This window comes from Tupaia chinensis, unplaced genomic scaffold (genome assembly GCF_000334495.1).
Source record: "Tupaia chinensis unplaced genomic scaffold, TupChi_1.0 Scaffold000523_1, whole genome shotgun sequence".
In the NCBI taxonomy this organism is placed as follows: Eukaryota; Metazoa; Chordata; class Mammalia; order Scandentia; family Tupaiidae; genus Tupaia; species Tupaia belangeri.
Genome location: NW_006160036.1, coordinates 23,580 through 45,603, shown reverse-complemented (window position 1 = coordinate 45,603; position 22,024 = coordinate 23,580). Strand labels below are relative to the sequence as shown.

Genomic DNA, 22,024 nt, shown 5'->3' with positions numbered 1-22,024 from the left:
CCCTATAGCGAAAAACCTCTCAAAAAAAAAAAAAAAAACCCTGCAGTTGGCCATGTGGGATTCCAGCACACTTCACCATGCCACCTGTTGACCCCAGAACTCAGATTCTTAAAGACAAGTCAAGTTCACAAGGGCAAGAGAAGAGTTCTAGACACAAGGAGCACAGTGTGAAGTGGAGAGTAGGGTATGGTTGAGCAGTTTGGGGGCAGGCCTGGGAATTCCAGGCTAAGGAGCAGTAAGGTAAACAAGGAGAGCTGTGGGAGAGGAATAAAGCTCAGTGCTATGTCATTATCTCTCCTGAAAGCCATTCTAGGTAGACCCGGGGGGCCCAATGCTCAGGCCCTGGTGACTGGGTAGCAGCGGGTGGGCCTAGAATACACTGAGTGCAATGGCTCTTGGTCTCCAGGTGACCTTTTTTTTTTTTTTTTTTTTAAAATTTTTTAATTTTTTTTTTTTTTTTTTTTTTTTTTTTTTGGGAGCCAGCAGTTAGCGTAATGACTATGTCGCTGGACTCCCACGTAGTCAACCGTGGTTCGCGTCCCAGACCCGGTGGCTTAAAACTCACGCCAGGCGCGTGTGTGTACATGCCCAAGATCCTGAGAGGAGAATGGAGGAGAAGGGATCGTGGCGTGACCATCCCCCCTGGGAGGTGATTTCTCGCTTTCTGTCTCTATGTCTCTCTCTATCTGTCTGATGAGCGCACGTGCCCTATAGCAAAAACCTCTCCCAAAAAAAAAAAGAATTATTTAATTTTACCTATCTATCTAGATATTTATTTATATATTTAGAGGGACAGAGTGAAGGGGGGGGAAAGCGAGGAAGCAATCTGCCAGGTTCAGGACTTGAACTGTGGTCAACTATGTGGGAGTCCAGCAACCTTAACCACCACACTACCTGTCGGCCCTCCAGGTGACCTTCTCAGAGCCCCTGCTGTTATGCTGCCAACAGACACTGTGTTGGAGGATACCCAGCCCTTCTCCCAGCCCATGCTCGGCTACTCCCCAAGTGTGCATCGCTCCCTGCCCCGTCCCTCTCACTCTGGGGCTGAAGATGCAGACAGGGCTGCCAATCACAGGACACAGAGCCATAAGCTTGGGCTGCAGAACTACCACAGTGAGTGTGCAGGGCAGGGGGCCTGGAGCCACGCTTAGCCGGGCCAAGAGTTGGAGAGTTGACATTAGTGGTCTTCCTCTCTCCCGTATGTGTCCCCCAGACCTCCCCCCACCCCCCGGCTATGTCTCTGTTCACAGGCAGAGTCAGTGCTGGACCAGAAGATTACACATCTGCCCCGCTGTCACCTTTGGCTTTGGCTTTCCTGAGTGTGGGGGGCTGGGTCTACTCCTCCACCTTTATCCCCTCTCAGAGCTACAGCCTTGGACTGCTGCTTCTCCAGCCTGTATTCTCTTTCCTTCATTCAGGTCCTGGGGAACCAGCCCAATTTCTGGCAGGAAAGGCAGAGGAGGTTGATGTAGAGCTGTCAGGGGGTGAAGTTGGTGAGGAGGCAGAGGACAGGATGGAAGAAGAAGGCTTGCACGTGAGCAAAGTGAAGGAAGCAGCAGGAGGACAAGAACTTGCCAGGACAGGAGAGCCTGAGGGACACACACAGGTCTCAGAAGCAGAGGCATCTCAGAGGGCCACTGAAGCCGAGGAGCCAGAAGAATCTTCAATGGATGAGGACGTGGCTGGCAGGGCAGGTAAGAGGCTCAGTGCAGGGATTGAGGGTGAGTAGTGACAGCTGTGTCCCCACATAGGAGGGGCTTGTCTGGATGTATGTCTGGACACTGGTGGTGTTCAGGGCTAGGGAGATGCTGAAGGACACTTGGTTGGCTGGAGCTAGGTGGGGCCCTCAAGAAACAGAACAAGGAGACCAGACCTGCACAGCTAGGTACAATAACCAGTCCTGAGCCCCTTTGACTTTGCCTTTCCTCTACAGCAAGTCCAGAGGTGGCCCGCAGCACCCCCAGGTTTCTCCAGGCCAAGCAAGTTCATCAGTTTCTTAAGCCAGCCCCACCATCTGGTGTTGCAGCGTAAGATCCCATGACCACATTCCTCATCGGCCTCTTAGGAAGGAAGCAGGCACTGAGGTTCGGGTTAGGCATCCCATGCACACAGGTCACCCACCTTCCCATGGGTATAGAGATGATTACCCAGCAGGGCTCTGAACTGGGCAGGGATTGCTCAGCCAGAGCACATCTGTCATCCTGGTACTTGTCTCCAGGGGCTTAGAAGATCCTGGGTGAGAGGGAAGTACCTAGGTCAGTGCATAGTCAGGGAAGACTTCCTGGAGGATTAGGCTAATCAGGATAGGCAGAAGGGGACTGAGGAGAGAGAATGTCCACTGGGAGGCCTGGGAGTCATCGGCCTAGCAGGTACCAGAGTATATAGTGAGGCTAGTCAGGTGCAGATGGTGGAGGAGCTGGACCAGAGAAAGACCAGAACTCTACATGCACCCCCGCCCCCCCAACCCCCACAGCTTCTCAGTCATTGGTTGGAGCTGCTGGTCTAGGCTGGCCAAGGAGCCCAGGGTCCCAGGCTCAGCAGGAGCCAGTAAGACTTGTTTGTCCTTGAGAAGGGGCCTCTTCAGGCTGCAGTTCAGGGGCTTCTGTCCACTCCTGCCCCCAGCTCATCTTCAGAGGCTCTGGAGCTTCTTTCGGCCAGGATTTCTTCCAGGCACCAAACGGTTGGCCCCAGGCCCCAACGAGACCCCTACAAGGCTGGGCTGAGCCACTATGCAAAACTCTTTAGCTTTTATGCTAAGATGCCCATGGAGAAGAAAGCCTTTGAGATGGTGGAGAAGTGGTGAGTCCTACAGACGTGGGGTGGGGAGGGGAGCCCCTCGGTCATGGACAGACTGTTCAGTCTGCTCTACCCCAACCTTTTTGGCAGCCTAGACAAGTATTTCCAATACCTTTGTGATGACCTGGAAGTGTTTGCCACTCATGCTGGCCGCAAAACTGTGAAGCCAGAGGACTTGCAGCTGTTGATGCGACGGTGAGTGGGTGGAAAGGGGCAGGGCTACATGGGGGGCGTGTGCCGCACTGATGACACCTGTCCTGTTTGTTCCTCTGCTGCAGGCAGGGCCTAGTCACCGACCAAGTCTCGCTGCACGTGCTTGTGGAGCGGCACCTTCCCCTGGAGTATCGGCAGCTCCTCATCCCCTGCGCTTTTAGTGGCAACTCAGTCTTCCCTGCCCAGTAGTGGCCTGGTCCCAGCACTGTCTTTATCCCGCCTGGAGTCTCTCAACTCCACATACTCTACTCTAGGACTCCTCCCTGACCCTAGAGCCTCAATAAAGTGTCACAAACAGTATTCTGTGATTTGATATGTGTTCTGGCGCCAGCAGGGCAAGGACTGATCACCCTCTGCCCTGTCCCCCGGCACAGCCTGGAGAACGACAAGTTCAGACAAAAGGTTTTATACTAAAAATCAGGGGTAGCAGAAAGGGGTCATCCAGGCTGTCCACGATGGTCCTGGCTTGTAGGCTCCAACTCGCGAGGGCCCACACGCCTGATGTCAGCCATCTGAAGCCGCTCCAGTATGATCTGAAGCAATGTCATAATGCCCTTTTCCTCCTCGTCACCCTCTTCTGGCAGTTCTGACACGGGCAGCTGGAAGGCCTGGCTTATGTAGCCATTCATGGTCTGCTTGTCTATGCTGGGGTCAATGTTCATCAGGGCCTCACGCAGCCTGGAAAGGGTCACCTCATCACGTCTGCCTCACAAGAAGAGAGAGAGACAGACCTTGAACCCTCCTCTCTGTACTCCTGACTCCACGGTGCCCTCCTTCCTGTTGGGCTCAGACAGTGCACAGTGGGCTTATACCATGCAGCATGCACAGGGAGGCCCTAAGATGGCACCGTGTCCTGATGGCCAGTAGGACTTGTCTGGCTGAGTGGGGCTGAGGGCCCAGGTTCACTCACAGTTCCAGCCCCAGCTCTTGCTTTAGCTCCTGTAAGTACTCATCCTTCTCATCCGCGTACTGTTCCCATAGTTTTTGCACAAAGGGATCACTCTGACCCTCTTCGTCCTGGGAGAGGCCACAAGGTAGTGTGAGAGCACGTTGGCTAGGATGCCTAGGCTAGGGTAGGAGTTGGGCAGGTTCCTACCCTCCCACACACACCTCTACAAAAAGTGAGCGGTAGTTGAGCAAGTCTTCACTGCTGTAGTCTGGATGCCAGCCCCCTGCCTCCATCAGCTCCTGAATCTGCTCCTCCTTCTTGAGGGGGAAGATAGTCTTGAGGATAGTGCTGTAGGGAGACATGAGGACCAACGGGCCTGGCTGAGGGTGCCCACCACCTCCTGGCTCCTTCCTCTGAAGGAGGAAGTGTTCAAAGGACTGTGGCCCTTCCCATCGTGCTTCCCTTTTCCCTGCGTACCCAGGAGCCTAACCAGAGGAGATGGGTAGGAGTTTGGGGTGGCCTCTCACCTGAGCTGCTCTATGGTTAGCAGCCCCTCATTCTGACTGTCAGCACTCATCATCTCCTTCTGCAGCTGAGCCACTGTGTCCATCTGGTTGATATACACACTCTCTTTCCTCTATAAGGAGGGAACCATTCATTAATTTAGTGCTTCCTGGACTGGCTATCCTGTCAGGATGAAGGCTCCTATCTGTCTCCTTGAAGGGAACAGGCAGGGGCCAGTCCAAGCTCACCTTTCCCATTAAGACTGCATAGAACTGACTCATGACCTCGTTGGAGCGGAATAGTTTGATATTTTCAAAAATGGTATAAGCCCAGGCCATGGCTTCACTGGGCCCAAAGTGATGCTCCAGGAAGTTGAAGAAGAAATCTGGGAACTTTTCTTTCTGCAGGATGAAGGGATATAATGGTTAGCTTGCCCCAGGGCCAATTGGCTCTCTTCCCTGCTTTCTTGCACCTCAAGGGGATACCCAGAAGGATTCTGGATCTGGAAGCTGCCCCAGGCCAGCATGGTTGGTAAGATCTGACCTGCTCCTCTGCACGTCGTTCATTCCAGGCATCCTTGAGGAGATCTACTACCTCCTTCTTGGTTGGCTTCTTGTTCTCCACAGGGCCATCAAACCGGAGGAACGGAGGAATGGCTTCCCCATAGCCCTGGAAAGGAGGGTGTTATCTCATCTCTGGTTCCATCTGTGACTCCATCCTCAAGCAGGGAAGAACCCCAAATGGCTCTTCCAGAAGCTAAGGGCTTCTGGGCAGCAAGGCCTGGCTGTTCTGACACCCCAAGCCCTCTTCCTGGGGGCTGTCCTACCAAACCAGGGAAGAAGTCTTTTTCCCGGAGCAGGCCCTCGCCAATCTCTTCCAGGAGCACATCCACCAGCTGGTCACTGTTCTTGCCACGAGCCAGAACTTGCCAGCGATCTGGACCTCCAGCGATCCTATCTGCAGGTGGCAAGAGGCAGCTGGAGTCCTGTCCATGCACTTCGGCAGACCCCGGGGCCCCAGTGGCTGTTACCTTCACACTTGGTCCAGTCAGGCCGGGGCGTGGAGGTGCGTTGGATTTCCTGCAGCTCAGAAAAGAACTGATCCCGCTCCTTCAGTGTGCTCATGTGCAACTGCAGCAGTATCTCATGCTCCTTGCGGACCTCTTCATAGTCGGCCCTGAGGCTGTCCAGCTGTGGGCAAAGTGATTGGTCCCAACTGCCTGCCTGAGGACCCAGCTCTACTCTGCCTGGCCCTGCCTGCCCACCAGTACCTGCTCTTGAAGATCCTTGTTGGTCTTCTCTTGCATCTCAAAGTCCCTCCTGGGTACCACATCTCCAAAGTTGGCCTTCATTGTGTTAAGTTCCATCTGTGTGCGGGTCAGGTCTTGCCGAGTCATCTTCAGAGCCAGAGTTAACTTCACGGGGTCCTCCCCCCAGATGCCTGCCAGAAGGCCCGCCAGTCCATGTCATCCCGGCTCTAGGGCTTGAAGCCCATGGCAGGGTTAGAGTATCCCTTGGGGCATGTCCGAGGTTCTTCTGCCCTCTCTATTTGAGATTCCCTGGGTCCTGCCCATAGCACTCCTAGCTAGGAAGGGTAGGACATGGGATACCAAGCTCATCTGGCCCACAGGGAGTCCAGGCTGCCGCAGCTACCTGCAGTGTTCCTACTTAAACAATGATCCTTTGCCTCTCAGTCCAGCTCAGAATACCCACAGCCCCTCATGGCATCAGAGATATTTACTGTGAATGGGTGCAAAATGAGCAGACATTCAGAAGGTTGACTGAATGGGGTGAGTGACAAGAGCGACTCCTCTCTAGCCCTTTAGAGGAGAGAAACCTGCCCATGCCTACCTGGGGACTGGGCTAGAGACATGTCTTCCCGCTGGTACCGCAGCTCATTCAGGTCTGCGATGAGGATCTTGCGGGCATCTCGCTCGCTGAGATAATTTAGGTATTCTTCAGCCAAGTTCTTCCTCAGTTTCTTCACCTATCAGGAAGGCGGCTGTGTGGTCAGGTTGGAGCCCTGCTGGTGTACAGCTAGTCACCACAGGGAGTGGGATGGGTGCTGGCTGCCCCATCAGGGCCCAGGAACAGGAAGGGTGAAGGAAGGAGACTGGCCACTCCCGAGATGATTCTAGGTGCTAGGGCTTCCTCCCATGAACACCTGGCAGCTAAGGAGCAGGACTCCACGGGCACTTGGACTGTACAAGTGTGGAGCCAGGCAGGACAGAGGATGGAGGCAGCAGGATCTCTGGGGGAAGGAGGGCTCAGCACATCTCAGCAGGAGGATGCAGAGGGGCCCAGGGGGAGGGGCAGGAATTCAGGGCCTGGTTACCACACCATTTCCATCCACCTCACTCTGCAATGAGGCCATCTCTTCATTCTTTTTGTCAATAAGTTTTAGCAAATTCATCTTTTCTTTCTTGAGCGTGGAGATTTCATATTTCTCCTCAGCCCTCATGGCCAGGATCCTCTCATTGCAGTCCTCATTCACGGTGACAAGCTTGGCCTTCAGGGGCTCCAGAGCCCTAATCTTCTCCCTCTGGTGGGCTAAGCAGGGACAGAAGGAATGGAGACGGGGGAGAATCCCTTTGGCACCATGGAGAATAAGCAACCAGAAGACATGTATCTTAAGGTCACAGGTGAGTGGCTATGTCAACTATAAAGTCCAGGAGTCTAGGCACACTTCATTCAGAACCATGGCCTATGGACCAGCAGATGGTGTAATGGTTATGTCGTGGACTCCCATGTAGTCAATCATGGTTTGAGTCCTGGACCCGGCAGCTTAAAATTCACACCAGGTGCATGTGCGTTTGTGCCCAAGATCCCAAGAGGAAAATGGAGGAAAAGGGTATGGCCATCCCCTCTGTGGGGTGATTTTTTGCTTTCTGTCTCTCTGTCTCCAGAGAGCACATGCGCCTTATAGCAAAAGTCTCTCTAAAAGAAAAAAAACAACAACCATGACCTTCCTACACTTGCTTTAAAACCAGGGGCAGAGTCCAGCTGAGGATCGGAATCTCTCTGCCATTCCCCCGACAACTTTAGTTCTCCCCTGCATCATGCTTTGCAACTCTAAGCCTCTCCTCTTCCTAGAAGTAGCCCCTCTCAGTTGGCAGGTGGCATGGTGGTTAAGGACACTGGACTTCCACATGGTCGACGTGGTTCAAGTCCTGGGCTTTCTCACTTTCCCTCTCTCTTGCTCTTTCACTCTGTCCTTCTCTGGTCAAATTAGGACATAAGTAATTAAGTAAATAAATAAATATAGTTAAATAAAATAATTTTTTTGAAAAACAAGTAGCCCCTCCCTCCTGGGTCACTCTCTTTCCTGTAGATACTGCTTGTCTGTGTGTCTGAAGGATGAGAGGTGGACAGATGCCCTTGGCTTGTGTGGCGGGGGCTATCACAGAAGACTGAAAAATATGAAAAATGCTGAGCAGGGCTGGGTGACCTCAGGGCTGGGTTAGCAGCTGCCTCAACACTGTGGAGTCTCAGAAGATGAGAATAGGGTCCTCTCTGCCCCTTCCAGACTGGGCCTAGGCAGGGAGTTGCATTCTTACCCAGCATCACCTCATATGCATTCTTGATGGAGGACAGCAATGGCTTGTACGTTTTGAAGTCCTCGATAAAGAATTCAAAGATCTCTCTGTAAGGCTGCAAGAAAAGAGAACTTGTTACTTTCCAACTCATAGCTGCCATCCTCAGTGGAGACCTGAGTTTTTCTTTACTGGGCTCCGAAGTGTCCCGGCATAAAGCCATTCAAGCCAATGGCCCGGGTACCACTTGGGTCTCAGTGCCATGGAGCTGGGGGCAACTCTTTGAGGCCTCTCCTGCTGCTATCTCTGAGAGCCTTGGTGTCCTGGATCAGGACCTCCCACTTTGTGCCCAAGCCTCCTCTCTGGCTCTCCAGGAAGCCAGCATCCTGCCTCCAGGAATGGTCTCAGCTGGCCTCTTTCCTGCATCTGCTCCCCACCTCAGAGCAGGAAGAGACCAAAGCTTCTAACCTTGCATAGACCTCCAGTTGGAGAATGGGTCCCCGCCTCACTTGGACACACAGAAAGTTTGCAGAGCCAGCATGCTTACATGCTTACCATCTATCAAATTAGCCACGTTTGAAGCTCACCCCTCCAACTTCACAGAGCTATGCCTTCTTGGAGTTTCTGCTTGTTGGAGAGGTACCTTCTGTTTGCGAGATTGTATGTGAGGTCCACACCAGGACCTGGCACGTAGTCAGCACTCAGTAAATGCTTTACTCAGTGACTAAGTCAGAAGTCAGGGATTCCCTGTCATCACCTTTACTTAGGAGAGATCTGGTGATTCCCTCCCTAATAGGTACCAGAATCTAGGCTGCATCTACATTTCTATCTGTGTGTCTGGGCTCGTTCCTCAAACTTGAGGCTGTCGCCACTGGTCAGCAGGACACTGACCCTTATTTGCCCAACTCAACTGCCAGTATTTAGGCCTCATTCACTGATGTCCAGTGACCCATGCTGGCTGCTGGGGATAGCAGAGATACGGGGACTGGAGATAGCATCCACTCTACCCGACTTAGGCCAGGAAACTCAGGCCTCAGGTGAGGTGGGTTCTACACTGAAACCTTGTCTGCTTGCTGGCTTTGGCATAGGACAGAGCTGGGAATCTTCCCTGAAGGTCTGAGGTGCTTGGTCCTAGAGGGTGTTTTCTTCCCACCCTTCCCCCGTCCTTTCCACATTTATTCTGCAGCTCAGACCTGAAGCCTCAGCTCTTGAGTGGAATCCGTGCCCAGGTCCAGTAGGAGGAGCTCCTTGCGTAGGTAGTTCTCTAGCTCCTCCAGGTATCTGGGCTTCGCAGTGCCCAAGGACTGTGGCTGCCAGCTCCTGGAGGGGATTGTGAGCTGAGATGTGACAAGAATCCACAGGGCCCTGCCCTCCTCCCAGTCCAGTGCCCGGCCCATCCCAGTCCACCCACCATTGGACAGACTCTGGCTTACCCTGTTCGCTTCCAGTATTTATCTGAACAAGGCTTTCGATTTTGCAGAATGGTCTGGCCACTGGTGAACATGGGCCATGGGGACAAGTGGCCCATAGAGAACTGAAAGGACTGTGGAGGGTATAGAAGGGGTTACCTTGGCAATGTTGCTTCTCTTACCAATGCTCCTTTCTATCCCCTCCCCCCCAGTTATCATTATTAAAAGAAAAGCAAATTATTGGGGGCCGGCAGGTGGCTTTGTGGTTAAAGAACCTTAAAGAAGGTTTTGTTTGGAAGAATTATTTCTTTATTTATTTAATTCCATTTGTTATTATTATTATTATTATTTTTAAATTTGACCAGGCAGAGCTACAGAGAGAGAGAGAAAGGGAAAGTGAGAAAGCAAGCTGTCAAGTCTGGGACTCAAACCGTGATTGGCCATGTGGGAATCCAGCATCTTTAACCACCACGCCACCTGCCAGACCCTTAACGAATTATTTATTTAATTCTATTTATTATTATTATTATTACTATTTTAATTTGACCAGAGAGACACAGAGAGAGAAAGAGAAAGTGAGAAAACAAGCCACCAGGTATGGGACTCAAACCACAGTTGGGGGACCAGCAGTTAGCGTAATGGCTATGTCACTGGACTCCCATGTAGTCGACTGCGGTTTGAGTCCTGAACCTGGTGGCTTAAACGCATACCAGGCACATGTGGGTGTGTGCCCAAGATCCCGAGAGGAGAATGGAGGAGAAGGGATTGTGGTGTGGTCATCCCCCCTGGGGGGGTGATTTCTCGCTTTCTGTTTCTCTGTCTCTCTCTTTCTGGCGAACGCACGTGCCCAATAGCAAAAACCTATTCAAAAAAAGAAAACAAAACAAAACAAAACAAAAGACAGTTGGCATGTGGGAACTCAACACCCTTAACCACCATGCCACCTGCTGACTCTAAGCACAGACACACTATGGTGAATTGAAGAAAAGAAAAAATGACTCCTTGGGGATATATGTTTGCACATGATCTTAAGAATGCCCTATCTTGGGACCAGCAGATGACATGCTGTTTAAGGTTCTGGATTCCCACATGGTCAACCACAGTTCAAGTCCTGGACCTGGTAGCTTGCTTTCTTACTTTATCTCTATCTCTTCCTTTGGTGAGTGCATGTGCCCTTTGGCAAAATTTTTTAAAGAATTATTTTAGAAACCACCATGTGGTGTGGTGGTTAAGGTGTTGGATATTCCCACATGGCCAACCATGGTTTGAGTCCCAGACTTAGTGGCTTTCTTTCTCACTTTCTGTCTCACTCTCTTTGTGTCTCTCATAGGTCAAATTAAAAGAAATAAATGAATAAATAAAATTAAATGAATTATTTTAAAAAGAATTATTTTATTTAACTTTATTTTTAATTTTGATGTGAGAGAGAGAGAGAGAGCGATAAAGAGGGAAAGTGAGAAAGCAAGCCACCAGGTCTGGGACTCAAACTGTAGTTGGCCATGTGAGAGTCCCGTACCCTTAACCTCCATGCCACCTGCTGGCCCTCCCTTTAGCAAATTTTAAAAAAGAGTAGAAAAGAAGGAATTGCAGGATGGCCATCCTCCCTGGGGGTGATTTCTCTTGCCCTTTCACTGTCTCTCTCTCTCTCCAGTTAGTAAATGGATCCTATGACAAAAAAAAAAAACTAAAAAAAAATTAAAAATCAAAACTTCAGGATTTGGGGGAATAGAAAAGTCAGAAAAAGATTTTTTGAAAGACTATCAAAATTGATGTGAGGCTGGTTGTGGCATGGTGGTTAAGGCTCTCCCCTATATTAACATTTATCCAATAACTATACATTGACTCCTATGTGCCAAGTATTAGGGGTGTGGTGGTAAGCAAGACAAACAGAGGTGATGAGAGAAGACAGAGGCATGATGATGGGAAAGATCAGGGGGCATTTGGCCTGGGAAGAGCATCAGGGAGGACCTCTGAGATCTCAAGGGTGAGTGGTCAGGATAGGTTATTGTTTTCTTTTAACTTGCCAGAAGGCACATGTACTAGTTAGAGAGAGACAGAGAGGAGAGGGTGAAAGCACTTGCCAATGGATACTGGTCACGCTGCAGTTCCCTCTCCTCTATTTCTCCATTCCATTGGGATTTTAAGCACCCATACATGTGCTCCCAGCATGTCTTTCAAGTCTCTGGGGCCAATTCAAGGCTATTGTCAGTCATGTGAGATCCATGACCACTAGGCTACCGGCTGGCCCCAGGATAAGGCTTTCTTTCTTTCTTTCTTTCTTTCTTTCTTTCTTTTTCTTTTTCTTTTTCTTTTTCTTTTTTTTTTTAAAGGCTTTTGCCATGAGGCACATGAGCTCACCAGAGAGACACAGAGACAGGGAAAGTGAGAAATCACCCCAGCAATCCCTTTATCTCATTCTCCTCTAGGGATTTTGGGCACTCAGGAACACATACCTGGCTTGATTTTCAAGCCACCAGATCTGGAACTCAAACTGTAATTGGTCATGTGGGAGTCCAGTATCTTAACCACTATACCACCTGCTGGCCCCTGCAGCTTAATTTTCAACAGTTTGACTCACTGCATTTTTTTCCAATTTATATATTTCTACTTTCAGGTATACAATTCTTTGAGGCTTTCTTTCCTATTAATAACGTTTTGTTTTGTTTGTTTTTTGTTTTTAGGTTTTTGCCATAGGGCTTAGTGCTTGCTGGAGAGGGAAAGATAGAGATGGAAAGTAAGAAATCACCCTCCAGGGGAGATGGCCACCCCACAGTCCCTTCTCCTCTATTCTCCTGGGATTTTAGGCACACACACACACACACACACACACACACACACACATGTGCATTGCATTATTTTCAAGTAGTCAAGTCTGAGACTTGAACCATGGTCAGTCATGTGGGAGTCCAGAACTTTAATGGCCACACCACTTGCTGACTCCTATAATGAAAGTATTTTAAGCAATGAAAATAATTGCCTGTGGGCCAGTCAGTGGCATGTTGGTTACCTCATCTGGATCCCACAAGGCTGACTGCAGTTCGAGTTCTGAACTGGACAGTTTGAAAAACACTTGAGGGTGGGAATAACAGATGATGAAATAGCTATGTCGCTGGACTCCTACATGAACGTGCACGGTTTGAGTTCTAGTGGCTTGAAATCACCCCAGGTGTGTATGTGTGTGCATGCCCAAAAATGCTAGAGGAGAGTGGAGGTGAGTGAAGCAATTGCAGCATGGCCATCCATTGCTGGGAGCGGGGGTGAGGGTGGAAGTGGGGGTGTTTTCTTTCTGTCTCTATGGCAAGTGCATGCCCTATACAGCAACAATCTCTCTAAAGAAAAAAAGAAAAACACCTGTGTGTGTGCATGTGTGCCCAGAAATCCCAAAAGGAAGTAAAAATGGAGGAGAAAGGATTGAGCCATGACCATCTCTCATGAGAGGTGCTTTCTCACTTTTTCTCTGTCACTCTCTCTCTCAAGACTGCATGTGACCCCTGGCAAATTTAAGAAACCCAAAAAACTGGGGCCAGAGGTGGCATAAAGGTTAGGGTACTAGACTTCTACATGGCTGACTGTGGTTTAAGACCCAGACCTAGTGGTTTGGTTTCTCACTTTTTTCTCTCTCTGGTGAGCACCCATGCTCTATAGCAAATTAATAATAACAACAAATAAAATAATTATAAAATGTAAAAAGCTGATGTGATTTTTATAAAAGTATAAATTACCCTAGGAGACACCTAGGAAATTGTCAAAGGAGCACCTAACCCTAGTGTTTTTCAGACTAGACACGAGACCTGCCCTTGGGTACTGTTTGTTGTTTCTGCCGGGAAAACGTGGTAACTCTACTTTGACTGTAGAGGTGAGTGAAAACTAATAGCCTGGGCTCGGGCCCTGTCTTAGCAGTGGTTATTCTTCACAGGGGAAGCCTCCGCCAGCGTGGACTAGAACGCAGTGATCCTGGACGCTCCATGTTCTCTGCTTCCCCCTGCAGGTGAAAACAGGAAGGAGGCCCTGGGAAGATAGAGGGAGGAAACAGTTCCCCCTAGTGGTTGAGGACAGCGTTGCCGCCGTCACACAATAAGGAGCCAGGTCCTAGGTCCACTAAAGTGGGAGGAGCCAGTTAGAGCTGGCCTTGGCTGGTCAAGTCTGTGCATGGTCTCCTTGAAGCGTCCAGACCGCCCTCCTTTTCCTCCCTGGAGTCAGAACTCCTGTGTCGGGAGTCCTCAGCCTCACAAAGTGTGTGGTCTGTATATTCCCAAATCTTCCATGAGGGGTACACACTGTGAATAGAGTTGTAAATTTATTCAAATGTATGTTTTCCTCTGTGACATTTGGACAAGGCTATTTACTTATTAAATAATAACAATCCTATAATCATAGCAACAAAAGCTCTAGAGTACTTAGTATGACAGCATTCATTTTTAGTTTGTTCTAGGGCATGTGTGAGAGAGATGGAGAGGGGGAAAGTGAGAAATGACCTCCCATCAGGGATGGCCATGCTGCAATCCCTTCTCCTTCATTCTCCTCTTGAGATTTTGGGCACGCATGTATATACACATGGTGTGTTTTTTAGGTTGCTGGGTCCTGGACTCGGACCACCACATTGGCCACGTGGTATCTAGTCACCTTAACTACTATGACACCTGCTGGCCCAACAGCATTAGTTTTTACATTAAAACTAAAGAACAGGGGGCCTGATGGTGATGCAGTAGTAACCTGACACTCCACAAGGCAGACCCACAAAGGAAGGTTGCTGCTTTAAGTCTGGAGACCTCCCTGAGTATGTTAGGTATGCATGTGCCCATGATCCTGGCTGGCTGAGACTGGGGCAGTGAAACCCTGGGGGTACTCTCTCTCTGTTTCTCTCTCACTCATAGAATTAAAAAAATTAAATATATATATATATATATATATATAGAGACCGCAATCCCTCCTCCTCCATTCTCCTCTCAGGATCTTGGGCATGCACACACACGTGCCTGGCGTGAGTTTAAGCCACCGGATCCAGGACTAGAACCACGGTCAACTACATGGAAGTCTAGCGACATAGCCATTATGCTAACTGCTGGTTCCCCCAAAATAATATTTTTTAAATAATTATTTTATTTAATTTTATTCATCATCATCATTTTTTTTTTTCAATTTGACTATAGAGCAACAGAGAGAGAAAGAGAGAATGAGAAAGAAAGCTGCCAAGTCCAGGACTTGAACCGTGGTCTGCTATGTGGGAGTCTGGCACCTTAACCATGATGCCACCTGCTGATCTGAAAAAATAATATATTTAAAAAAATATATATTTATTTAATTTTATTTATTATTATTATCTTTTCCCCTTTAGTTTGACCAGAGAGAGACAGAAGGAGATAGAGAGGGAAAGTGAGAAAGTGAGCCGCCAGATCCAAGACTTAACCCTTGGTTGATCATATGGGAGTCTAACCACCATGAAAGAATATCTTTTGAAAAAGATAGCACTTTTATGGGGCCAGCAGGTGGCGTGGAGGTTAAAGGTGCGGGACTCTCACATGGTGGACTGTGGTTTGAGTCTCAGACCTGGCGACTTAGTTTCTCACTTTCCCTCTCTCTCTCTTTCTTTCTCTCTATCCCTCTCTGGTCAAATAAAAATAAATAAATAATTAAATAAATAAACAAATAAATAAAGTTAAATAATTATTTAAAAAAAAAGATAGCACTTTTATATAAAAACTAAAAACAGGGAATTGGACAGTGGTGCAGTGACAAAATGCTACACTGTGAGGCTGACCTACATGAGGAGGTTCCAGTTTTATCACTGAGGACCTCCCTAAATACATGTGCCCATGACCCAGGACTGACTGAGGCTGGGGGTGGATTGTGGCATCATGACCTTGTTCAGATTCTCTTTCTCTCTGGTCACAGAATGAATGAATACATGAATGAATTAAAAAACAAAAATCTAGGGCCAGCTAGGTGGCATGGTAGTTGAGACTGGATTCCACATGGCTGAGTGCATGGTTCAAGTCCTGGAGCAGGCGGCTTGGAAAATTCATGAGGTACATGTGTGTGCGTGCCCAAAATCTTGAGAGGAAAATGGAAGAGAAAGGACTGTGGCATGGCTGTTCTCCCTGGGATGTGATTTCTCACTTTCCCTCTCTTATCTTTCTTTCCTCTCTTTCTGGTGAATGCACACACCCTATAGCAAAAAAAAAAAAAAAAAATCTAAACAACAGGAATGTGGAAAAGACCCATGGCCAGTAATACACCTGCTCATGAGCATTTATGGGCTCTCAATTTTTGCCAGCCACTCATGTACAAAAAGATATAGGTGTGGCCCTGAAGGACCTTGGCAGATCTGGTAGGACCAACCTAGCTCCTAGTACAGTAGCTGGCATGTAGCGGGCTGGATGAAAAAAATCAGGTCCACTCTAGAATGCTGAGCTGCAGAGGAAGGGTGTCTGTGGGCACAGGCTGAGTCTTTCTCTCTGCCCAAGGTGATCCAAGAAGGCTTTGTAGACGATGAGCAGCCAGTATGTACAACTCTCCTCCCCAGAGCCTGGTGTGCCACACTCCACTAATGGAAGAGAAGCTGCTCTGGTGGGCATATCTTGGGGGGGGGTGCTTTTGGGTTATAGACAGGAAAACAGTGTTTGAGGCTGATATATGGGGCTAAAGGACATCATCACTAACCAGCGTTTTACGTTTCTGAGAAAGCTTGCGTTTCGGGGTGCTTTTGGTTCCTGGGAGAGAGGAGTCATCTCTGTTCGCTGTTGAATACCGTGGGTATGTTCTGTACAGAGAAACAGAGGAAGTTATTGGTGGGTGACAGAGCCTAGAGTGAGGAAAGAACCCTACCACACACCCACCATTGACAAGGCATGGCTTCGTCTCCCCACGGAACCAGGCTCTAGGTCTTCCCAGCGCTTCTCCAGATTCCCAGAGATACTGCCAAGCGAGCCCCTGGCCCTGGGCCTAACCCATTTTCCTACACTACCAAAAACCTTCTAATTGCCAGAGTTAGGCCAGCCCCATAACCTATTGGTTAAGGGAGCTGGATCCCACATAGCCAACTGCTTATAATTCTGCCCCTAACTTAAGACATGTCAGGTGCATGTATTGCAGCATGACCATGCTCCGTTAAGGGGGATGCTTTCTCCATCTGTCTCTCTCTCTCTCTCTGGTGAGCACATGTACTCTCTGACAATTAAAAACAATTTTTTTTTTACATTGGCAGTCCAGCAATATAGCCATTACACCATCTGCTGGTCCCTTTTTGTTTTAAGACTTTTTGCCATAGGGTGTGTGAACTTGCTGGAGAGAGTGAGACAGAGAGAGAGAATAAGAAATCACCCAAGGGGGAGAGCCACGCTGCAATCCCTTCTCCTCCATTCTCATGAGATTTTGGGCAAGCATGCACATGCATTCTCCAAGCTGCCAGATCCAGAATTCAAACCATGGAGTCAGCCATGTGGGATCTAATGCCTTAACTACCATGCCACCTGCTGGCTCCCCTGTTCTTCTGGCTCTGCCCTTTGGAGTATGTCAGAGTTATATACATGAAACCATTATCACAGCTGCAGCTAAGCACTGTGAACAGAAGTGCAGGTCCAGGGTTCTCTGGGCTCATGAAGGGTAACCTGCTGCTTCAGTGGTTGATGAGACTAAGATGATTTTTTAAAAATTGTGGGACCAGCAGTTAGCGTAATGGCTATGTCGCTGGACTCCCATGTAGTCAACTGCGGTTCGAGTCCCAGACCCAGTGGCTTAAACTCACGCCGGGCGTGTGTGCATTCGTGCCTAAGATCCCAAGAGGAGGAATGGAGGAGAAGGGACTGCAGTGTGGCCATCCCCCCTGGGGGGTGATTTCTCGCTTTCTGTCTCTATGTCTCTCTGTCTGTCTGGAAAGCACACGTGTCCTATAGCGAAAACCTCGCCAAAAAAAAAAAGAAAAATGTACAGAGCTTAAATGGTGCACTGTGGAGCTGGATCATAAATATGATTCTCATTTTGCTTATCTGACAGTTGTTGTAAAGCTTGTTTGTTTGTTTGTTTGTTTATTTTGAGAGAGAGGTTTTTGTTATAGGGCGTGTGCGCTTGCCAGAAAGACAGAGAGAGACAGAGAGACAGAAAGTGAGAAATCACCCCCCAGGAGGGATGGCCATACCGCAATCCTTTCTCCTCCATTCTCCTCTTGGGATCTTGGGCACGCACGCACACACGCCAGGCATGAGTTTAAGCCACCAGGTCCGGGACTCGACTTCGGTCAACTATATGGGAGTCCAGTGACCTAGCCATTATGCTAACTGCTGGTCCCGCCTATTTGTTTATTTTTAAATTTTGCCGGAGGGCAGATGTGCTTGCTGGAGAAACAGAAAGGAAGAGGGAAAGTGAAAAGCACTTCCTATGGGCAGCAGTTATACCACAATTCCTTCTCCATTTCTCCCTCCTTCTGGGATTCTGGAAAATGGATCTGGGAGTGGCCATCTCTCTGGAGGATGCTCACTTTCCCTCTCTCTTTGTCTCTCTCTGGTGAGTACATGTACCCTCTTCAAGTTAAAAAAAGGGAGAGAGACAATAGTGAAAATAGACTTATTAAAAAAACTGAACAGAGCACCTTGTAGCCTATATACTCATCCAAAAAAAGCTTAAGCTGCTTCTTTTTCTTTCTTTTTTTTCTTTCTTCCTTTCTCTCTTTCTTATTTTAGGTGGTTTTTGCCTTAGAGTGCGTGTGCTCACCAGAGAGAGACAGACAGAGACAGTAAGAGAGAGAGAGAGAGGGCAAGTGAGAGAGGGCCAGTGAGAAAGCAAGCCGCCAGGTCTGGGACTCAAACCGTGGTCGGCCATGTAGGAGTCCAGTGCTCTTAACCACCATGCCACTGCTGGCCCCTGAAATTATAAACAATATTTTACATCAACTCCGAGAGAGGAATGGAAAACATACTTTCATCTTCAAAGTGGAGAAAATTCAGTTATTTAACGGAGGCTGGCAGTGAGTGTGTCAGGGGTATATCCTGGTAGTAGGTGAACTCAAGCTGCTGAGTTCTACTCACCCAAGTACTGTGCTAGGCATGTGAGGAAGAATGAAAAAAGCCAATGTGGGGGGGCCAGCAGGTGGCATGGTGGCTCAGGCGCTGGACTCTCACACGGTAGACCACGGTTTGAGTCCCAGACCTGGTGTCTTGCTTTCTCACCTTTCTTTCTTTCTCTGTCTCTCTCTGGTCAAATTTTAAATAAATAAATTAATTAAAAAGAAGAAGAAGAATCAATAAAATAAAATAAATAAAATAATTCTTAAAAAAAATAAAAAGCAAATGTGGAGGAGAAATCCACCCTAGGGAAGTCACAACTAAAAGTTCCTTTAAGAAGGTCCTGCAGAGGGGACCAGCAGGTGGTGTGGTGGTTAAGGTGCTAGACACTCCCATATGGCCAACCATGGTTCAAGTCCTGGACCTGGTGACTTGCTTTCTCACTCTCTTTCTCTGTGTGTGTGTGTGTGTCTCTCGGGTCAAAATAAAATAAGTAAATGAGTAAATAAAATTAAAAATATTAAAAAAAAAAAAAAGAAGAAGGTCCTGCTGGGACCAGCAGTTAGCGTAATGGCTATGTCACTGGACTCCCATGTAGTCGACCATGGTTTGAGTCCCGGACCTGGCAGCTTCCTTTCTCCCTTTCCCCCTCTCTCTCTCACTCTGTGTCTCTCTCTGGTCAAATTAAAATCAATGAATGAATAAATAAAATTAAATAAATAATCATTAAAAAAAAAAAAAGAAGAAGGTCCTGCTGGGACCAGCAGTTAGTGTAATGGTTATGTCACTGAACTCCCATGTAGTTGATGGTGTTTCAAGTCCCGGACCCAGTGGCTTTAACTCATGCTGGGTGCGTGTGCATGCGTGCCCAAGATCCTGAGGAGAATGGAGGAGAAGGGATTGTGGCGTGGCCATCCCCCCTGGGGGATTGATTTCTCACTTTCTGTCTCTCTGTTTCTCTCTGTCTTTCTGGAGAGCACACGTGCCCTGTAGCAAAAACCTCTCCAAAAAAAAAAGAAGAAGATCCTCTGACATGTTCTATAGTGCTAAAGTTTGACCTATCCAACATCCTGGCCCTGCTGTAAGGATAGCGATACTGTGTCTCTAGGAGAAACTAAGCCTGCTCTGATATATATCATTAAATACTGGTGTATGTACAATATGTGAGCAATCTTTCGCACTGTCACCAAATTCAGCTGAGCCATTTCACTGTGCTTCCATCATAAAATGGATGAGGATTCACTTTTGGAGCCTATTTCATATTCCTCCCATAGCTGACTGCAATTTGCCAAGTTATTCCTGTGCTGGTTAATGACTCTCAAACCCGCTGCCTGGTTTTCCTATACTCATGTTAGCTGTAGATAAAATAATTGAATTGGCATTTCATGCTCTAGGGGACTTCTGTAACCTTTCTCTGTCAAGGCAGAAGACCCTGAAGGATTAGAGTTTGGATGAGATCAGTGGTTTTGTTTGTTTGTTTTTACTATAGGGTGCGTGTGCTAGTCAGAAAGACAGAGAGAGACAGAGAGATAGAAAGCGAGAAATCACCCCCCGGGGGGATGGTCACGCCGCAATCCCTTCTCCTCCATTCTCCTCTCAGGATCTTGGGCACACATGCATATGTGCCTGGTGTGAGTTTAAGTCACTGGGTCTGGGACTTGAACCGTGGTCAACCACATGGGAGTCCAGCGACATAGCCATTATGCCAACTGCTGGTCCCTTATTTGTTTACTTAGGGAATATACAGAAGGGAAGAAACCACATTCAGTCAACATTTTCTGAATGACTATTATATACAAGAGCTGTGATAAGAGCTTCGCATATTCTTTTTTTTTAACAAAATGATTTTATTTATCTTTATTTATTTTAATTTGACAAGTGAGGGACAAAGAGAGAGAGAGAGAGTTTAAAAGCAAGTTGCCAGGTCCAGTCCTGGAACCATGGTAGGCCATGTGGAAGTCCACAGACTTAATCACCAGGCCACCTACTGACCCCAAGAGTTTCACATATTCTGCCTTAATGTTCGCAACAGTGTTTGTAGGGCAGGATGTGTCATATCATGTTCGAGATACAGAAGTTGAGGCCTGGAACTTCAAGAACTTTCTGAGGTCCCAAAGCTAGAAAGGTATTTAGCCAATAAATTTTGTTTTGTTTTTTTAGTTTGCTATAGGGCATGTGTGCTTGCCAGAGTGAGACAAAGAAAGAGACAATGTCAGAAATCACTCCCTGGGAGAATGACAATTCCTTCTCCTCCATTCTCCTCTTTGGATTTTGGGTGCCTACAGGCATGTACTCTGCATGATTTTCAAGGTGCCAGGTCCATGACTTGAACTGCACATCAGTCAGTTAATCTCCACGCCACCTGCTGGTCCCCAACTTTGTGTTTTTATCCACATGTATGGCTTTCTTGGCCAATGGAGCTTGTCATATTTTACAGTGCCCAAAGATTGCAATCGCCAGTATAGGAAGGGGCTACTCTGAGGCTGTGGGATATACCTGGGCTGTTTAAAGTCAGCCGGCAACTGGACAAGCATCTTTTTCAAAAGCCCAACTCGTGGGTGAAGGGTCAATTTATCTCTGGGGCTAAGAACTCAAGTTCATGAGTCTGACGTAGTTCAGATCTTAGCTTCATCACTTATAAGCATGTGTAAAACACATGATCTCTCCAGGTTTCCATTCCTTCACTTGTAAAATGGCAATCTTACTACCTCATAGATTGTCGTGAGGGTTCAATGGGGTATATAAAGCATCTGGGACATAATACGTTCAGTACGAACTGGCTGTAAATACTAATGATATAGCAGGTAACATCCTTACTGGACTAAATCAGCCCGGATTCTGTTTCTATACCAGTGAGTCTGTGGGGCTGGAGCTCCAGACCAACGGACAGAAGCCAGCAGGAGGTGCAGCGGTCAGGATCAGCTGCCATCTCCTTCTCTGGAAGTACTCATCCCTCCTCTGCGCCCTCGGGTCAGCGCCTACCTCGATGTGGATGAGAAGCTGGAGTACAGAGGCCGCGGGGAGTCCATGACCCTCGTGCAGGCAGGCAGGCAGCACCAGCTGACTTGGAAGTTGTTGTAGTGTACAGCCCGTCGCCATGGCGACCAGGCCCAGGCGGCCCCGCGGTGGGGGGCGGAGTCCGGGTTGCGTCCCGCCCCCGAGCCCAGCGCCCGCGGGCCGGGAGGAAGACCGGGTAGCAAAGGTGGACTCCGACTGAAAGGGGGACACCTTGAGAGTCGGTCACCGTAGCGGATTTTATTGTAGTTACCAGAACTGAGGCAGGGAGATGAACAGAGGCTATGGGGGAGGGAGGAGAGCGGAGAGGCCGGGAGCCGCTTTGCCGGCGGGACTTGTAGTTTTCTGTGCCGCAAATCTTGGTTGGACAGGCTGATGGCGGAGCTGGTTCGTACTACATCTCCCAAAGTTCCCTACCGGCCCGAGTTGGCCCGCCTCTGGGGAGCTTTGCATTATGGGACATGGAGTCCGAAATGTGCCGAGGCGTGGCAGTGTCCAAACAGAGGTGCGGTGCTCGGACTCGGTTTCCCTGCGGCCCCGAGAGGCTCGCGGGCCATTGGCTGAGCGGCGCGGATCTGGTCCCGCACCTCCCCGCCCCCAGTGACACAATAGCAGCTCCCTCCAAGATGGCGGCGGCGACGGCGGGCCCGGGCGCTGGGAGGCCGGCGGC

General features: G+C 48.7%; 2 protein-coding genes across 3 annotated transcripts in view; one reads left to right on the top strand and one right to left on the bottom strand.

Moving 5' to 3' along the window:
• CENPT (centromere protein T) overlaps positions 1-3,295 on the top strand; it is an 8,986-nt gene extending 5,691 nt beyond the window's left edge. The window contains exons 8-13 of the mRNA XM_006156870.3: positions 910-1,113; positions 1,419-1,694; positions 1,934-2,027; positions 2,623-2,799; positions 2,887-2,991; positions 3,075-3,295. Coding sequence (XP_006156932.1) covers positions 910-1,113; positions 1,419-1,694; positions 1,934-2,027; positions 2,623-2,799; positions 2,887-2,991; positions 3,075-3,198 — 980 coding nt within the window. The 3' untranslated portion in view covers positions 3,199-3,295. The remainder of the gene's footprint in view (positions 1-909; positions 1,114-1,418; positions 1,695-1,933; positions 2,028-2,622; positions 2,800-2,886; positions 2,992-3,074) is intronic.
• Positions 3,296-3,374: 79 nt separating this feature from the next.
• On the bottom strand, positions 3,375-21,639 carry TSNAXIP1 (translin associated factor X interacting protein 1). Of its 2 annotated transcripts, none has more exons than XM_006156871.3 (16): positions 21,322-21,639; positions 16,004-16,103; positions 9,368-9,477; positions 9,128-9,254; positions 7,959-8,052; positions 6,737-6,951; positions 6,253-6,388; positions 5,673-5,842; positions 5,433-5,592; positions 5,229-5,359; positions 4,946-5,071; positions 4,651-4,803; positions 4,426-4,535; positions 4,120-4,246; positions 3,920-4,026; positions 3,375-3,711 (listed from the first exon to the last, which is right to left on the bottom strand). In XM_006156871.3, the coding sequence occupies exons 1-16, from the start codon at positions 21,366-21,368 to the stop codon at positions 3,447-3,449; spliced, it is 2,178 nt and encodes a 725-aa protein (XP_006156933.1). In that variant the 5' UTR covers positions 21,369-21,639; the 3' UTR covers positions 3,375-3,446. The 2 variants fall into 2 exon arrangements, with proteins under 2 accessions (XP_006156933.1, XP_006156934.1); XM_006156872.2 differs by having other exon boundaries at positions 6,755-6,951.
• Positions 21,640-22,024: the final 385 nt, after the last annotated feature.